Source organism: Oncorhynchus nerka, linkage group LG21, assembly GCF_034236695.1.
Source record: "Oncorhynchus nerka isolate Pitt River linkage group LG21, Oner_Uvic_2.0, whole genome shotgun sequence".
NCBI lineage: Eukaryota > Metazoa > Chordata > Actinopteri > Salmoniformes > Salmonidae > Oncorhynchus > Oncorhynchus nerka.
The window spans coordinates 30,640,728-30,645,566 of record NC_088416.1 but is presented as its reverse complement, the minus strand read 5'-3'; the positions used below and the strand labels follow the sequence as shown (position 1 = coordinate 30,645,566).

At 39.1% G+C, this 4,839-nt stretch overlaps 1 protein-coding gene across 1 annotated transcript; it reads left to right on the top strand.

Annotated features, from left to right (window-relative positions):
- The first annotated feature begins 544 nt into the window (after positions 1-544).
- LOC115110565 (transmembrane protein 205-like) lies at positions 545-3,560 on the top strand. The gene is made up of 4 exons (XM_029636326.2): positions 545-653; positions 1,236-1,344; positions 1,512-1,675; positions 1,934-3,560. Exons 2-4 carry the CDS (start codon positions 1,245-1,247, stop codon positions 2,234-2,236), a joined length of 567 nt encoding a protein of 188 aa, XP_029492186.1. The 5' UTR covers positions 545-653; positions 1,236-1,244; the 3' UTR covers positions 2,237-3,560.
- The last annotated feature ends 1,279 nt before the right edge of the window (positions 3,561-4,839 follow it).

Below are 4,839 nucleotides of genomic sequence, written 5' to 3'. Positions count from 1 at the left end.
AGTAGACAATCGTGAATATGGGAAAAATACTACATTTTACAGGAAGCAGTTAGTCACCTTGGCTTGTGTTTCAACCTCTGACCTAATTCTTTCCACAACATCTCGGAGAGACTCCTGAGATTCACCTACTGCTACTAGAAGACAACTCAAGAAAGTCAGTGAACAATGACCATGCAGTATTACACCAGGTATTGTCAAGTTATGTTAGTTTCTGATGATCACACTGACACAATAACACTTACACACCTTCAGCAGGAAGGGGCGGTGGTTCACACTGAAACAACAATCGGCATTGTATTAAAAATCATTCTAACAAACTATTTTGGTACTGTATGACATTGAGTGCCACATGTGTTTTCTACTCACCAAGCCCCTCTTGTCGTCCATGTCAACTGACCTGAGCTAAGTAAATTGTAAGTGGGTAGATAAAAACGGTGTCACAATGACAAGGCGGGGATACGTTCTATCTCATTGATGATTGGTTTGTGGGTTATAATTTAACGTAATATTCATTTTGTAATCATGTGATTTGTAGATATTGCTTGAGGGCGTGGTTAATGGACATTGACGTCTGAGAGAGGAAGTGTTGTTCTGGTGTTCGATCAACGGGAGTTGCGAAGACGGTTTCCCTTCAGTCAACATACCACATCCAGGTAGTTATTTTTCAGTTGAGTTTTTAAGGAAAAAATAAGACAAACAAGTGAAAAGCCACTTTCCTCTCTTTGGAATGCACTGCAACACTACACGCGCGCAGTTGTGTAACTCACCTAGCTACGAATTACTATGTTAGCTGGCTAACGTTCGATGAGTTGTGCTAGCGAGATTTCTAGTTTATTTGACAAATGCCATTCCACTTATGGTTTCCAATTCCCAAAATATGATATTGAATTAAGTATTTAATCCTCAATTAACAGTATATAATTTTTTGATTTTTTTGTTTGCTAGATAGCTAGCTATCCAACTTTGGAGTAATAGTCTTAGTAAACAGGTCAGAACTCTTATCTCTCGAAACCACCATCACTTGCATGCTAATCAAGTTTGCACGTGTAGACGGACCACTTTCCAGTCCTCAAATTATGCTGTTTGAAGGGGCTTCCAAGGGTCTTTGTTGAATTAGTGTTTTTGAGTGGGGATGTGTTTTGTTGGTTTTATGTCCCCAATGCTGTAATGGAACTTAATTTATCTGGTTTGCTTGCCAACATTTATCTGGGACTTTTTCTCTTTTTGTCCCCCAGATTAATACCATGGTCACAGAAGGGGAGCCTACAGATTTGGTGAAAGTGCTGCACCTGCTGGTGCTGTCCTTTGCATGGGGAATGCAGTTGTGGGTCTCCTTTATAGCAGGTGATGATATTGGGATCGATAGGGGATGAGCAGAAGAAATCTGTTAGATTGTAGGGTTTTGCTAACACTCAAAGTGGCATATCAATAGAAGCCAAGATTAAGAATTTGAGGCACAGTATTTGTCTCCCCATTTCTCTCACTTACATGATCTCCTTTCCCACCCACAGGTGTTACACTGTTGAAGCAGGTAACACTGCACACCTTTGGGCTGGTGCAAAGCAAGCTGTTCCCTGTCTATTTCTATTGCTTACTGGGCAGCAACTTTGTCAGCCTTGCTGTGTATGCAGTCTACCACCCCAGAGAGCTGCTGGATTGGCACGAAAGCCTGCAGGTCATATCACATTCTGTTTTGTAATTTAGGGTAGGATTCAATCTGTACCGGTGAAGCATTACAGCTTGCACAATCGACATGTAAAGATTATTTCCGATTTAGATAATGGTTGTATCTACATTATAGACGTCACCTATGTCCAAATCAAATTTATTTATATAGCCCTGATATCTCAAAGTGCTGTACAGAAACCCAGCCTAAAACCCCAAACAGCAAGCAATGCTGAAATTCTGAATAAAAATTGTTCTTCCCCTATAGATGGCTCTGTACTTTGTGGCAGTCATCATGGCAGGTCTAAACGCACAGTGGTTTGGCCCGTCTGCCACAGAAGTCCTGTTCAAGCTGCGGGAGGTGGAGCAGGAGCATGGCCTGGGGAACCAAATAGGGATAGGGAGCCAGAGGGAAGCCTACGCCAAACTCAGGGAGCAGGACCCCAAGTATAAGGCCTACAAGAGCACCTTTGGCCACTATCATGGCCTGTCCATCCTGTGCAACCTGATTGGGTTTATCTGCACAACCACCAACATAGTGTACACAGCTCTCAATTTACACACCATTTAGAGATTGTGTTTGGTGACAGGTTTTCATATTGACTTTCAATGAGGGGATGTATGTATCAAGTGTCTCAGAGTAGGAATGCTGATGTAGGATTTTTGCCTTTAAATCACAATAAATAAGATTCCATAGGTTTCTCATCTGAACAATCAGATCTGGGAAAAGATCTGATGTGATTGGTCAAGACCAATTAGTGGGGAAAAAATATCAGAATTGGCTGCTTGTGTAAACACAGCTTTAGGCATATTACATATGGGCCTGATCTTATTTCAGCACTCCTAGTGAGACGCTTGATGCATACGGCCCCTGAACATAACGCTTAACCATATTTTTTAAAATATGCCTTTTTAATCTAATTGTTTCACCTGTCAATAGAAAACAGCACACAATGTCAAAAGATTTCAAAGTATTTTTGGTATTTCCTTTGTCAAAACCGTGAAAGGATGAATGCAATAAACATCGATTTATATTTTTCAGATGTACATGATTTAGAAAAATAATTAATGTTAGTGATCCTCTTTTTGATTTCCCTACAATTATTGTTCATTTTACATTGATGTACTTGAAGGGTTAGAGCTGAAGTATAATGTGCAGTGATCGTGATAATGTTTCAAAACGGAGGTTTAACACTTACACAGAATTTGTAGATACAATTTTGTTGTTGAAAAGCACAAGATTCTGGACTGTTAATAAATGGGAAATTGTATTGCTTGTGACTTCCACTAGAGGGTAATGTCTGCAAAAAAAACTTTGTACAATCATTAGGTGGATATTTTTTAACAACATAACATTTAGCACAGGGTTGTTGCACATAATTATGTACTGTGAATAAATTACAATTATGGAAATTCCTACAAATAATGAATTCAATAGCACCAATAATATTGTGAAGTCATCTTTGATGTTGAAACAAGAAAAAAAAATCTGTTTTAGTTGTTACCCTTGATGGAAGCAGGAAATGCACTCCTACCGTTTGAGCATTTTCTTTTGAAAATCAGGTGCAATACAGGGTCAATAACATGCAACATATTAAGACCATGCATGTTATTAACCCTGTATTGCACCTGATTTTCAAAAGAAAATGCTCAAACTGTAGGAGTGCATTTCCTGCTTCCATCAAGGGTAACAACTAAAACAGATTTTTTTTTCTTGTTTCAACATCAAAGATGACTTAACAATATTATTGGTGCTATTGAATTCATTATTTGTAAAATATAAATCGATGTTTATTACATTCATCCTTTCACAGTGGTGCCCACCTCTTGAACAGACTGGTTCTAACTTCATTATTGTGACGGACATCATGTAAAAATACAAAACATTTAAACAGCTTTGAATAAATAGACCGACCACTGCTTTGCTGGCAAGTCTGGGAGGAGAGGGATGATGTCTTAATAAAGTTAAAATATCACTAATGGATAACTGGACAGAACCCAAAACTGTAATGGTGTTTCAGAGTGAGTGAAAAGGCTTCTACAACCTACATGTTGTGATGTATTAGTCTGGTTGTTTTAGCTGTATGCATGTAAGTATCTTTATTAGTGTTAATGTCAAACTACAATGTTGAGATGTTGACTCAGAATAGTTAGTTTACAGTGGTAGATCATCAAGATGAAACCGTTTGGTATGGAAAGTACAGGGAGAGTGACAGTGTCATAGGAAATGTTGTTTAGATTCTTATCATGCCTATATTGTATGTCTCTCAGCAGTCTGGGCCACTCCTCTTGGCTCAGAAGGAAAGACTTCATCTTGAGATGAGCCTTGTCAGACAGGCTTAAGTGGCACCAGGAAATTACATTCTTTTAACTCCAGCAGCACAAGTTCACCTACACTGATTAGGTGAGATTTCAAGAGAAATCTCTCCCTATGTAATTAGAGGTAAACCAGGCCACCAATTCTGGAGTTTCTCTTGCAGTGAACTAACACTGTTTACTTTTCAAAAAAAGGAAAAGAGAACAAATTATTTACAGATATACAGGTACACTACAACCAAACTCATTCACTCCCCATGTTACATTACCCAGATACCACAGCAGGTCAATGAGCCACAAACTGGTGGTATGGTGTTGCTGGAAGTAAGCCGTGTGAACTAGAAAACAAAGTACCCTTCATGTGCAGTAGTAGAAAAAAACATTTCACACACTGCTGATTTCTGGAATTCCTAAGTAGTGACTATGAGCAAGTGTCTAAAACAGGATTTCCAAAACTCGGTCCTGGGTGCATGTTTTGTTTTTCCCTATCACTAACCACAGGATGTTGGTGGCTTTGATTATTTGAATCAAAAACAAAAAGTGCACCTAAAGGGGGCCCCACCAGGAAGTGTCAAGGATGTGCACATATTCACTCATGGAAATAATTCTGATTTATTAACTGGTGGATGCTTTTCCAAAGTTTGCCTCCCATATCTGCATGAAAATATTAACTTACACAACATTTTAGGATCTAAGCCAAGTGATTTTGGGGTAGCCTAGTGGTTAGAGCGTTGGACTAGTAACCGAAAGGTTGCAAGTTCGAATCCCCGAGCTGACAAGATACAAATCTGTCGTTCTGCCCCTGAACAGGTAGTTAACCCACTGTTCCTAGGTCGTCATTGAAAATAAGAATTTGTT

Excerpts from the sequence above, each read along its gene's own strand:
- LOC115110565 (XM_029636326.2), top strand. The coding sequence starts at position 1,245 with ATGGTCACAGAAGGGGAGCCTACAGATTTGGTGAAAGTGCTGCACCTG. Across the intron at positions 1,345-1,511 it reads GTGGGTCTCCTTTATAGCAG|GTGTTACACTGTTGAAGCAG; the intron begins GTGATGATATTG and ends TCCCACCCACAG. Across the intron at positions 1,676-1,933 it reads ATTGGCACGAAAGCCTGCAG|ATGGCTCTGTACTTTGTGGC; the intron begins GTCATATCACAT and ends CTTCCCCTATAG.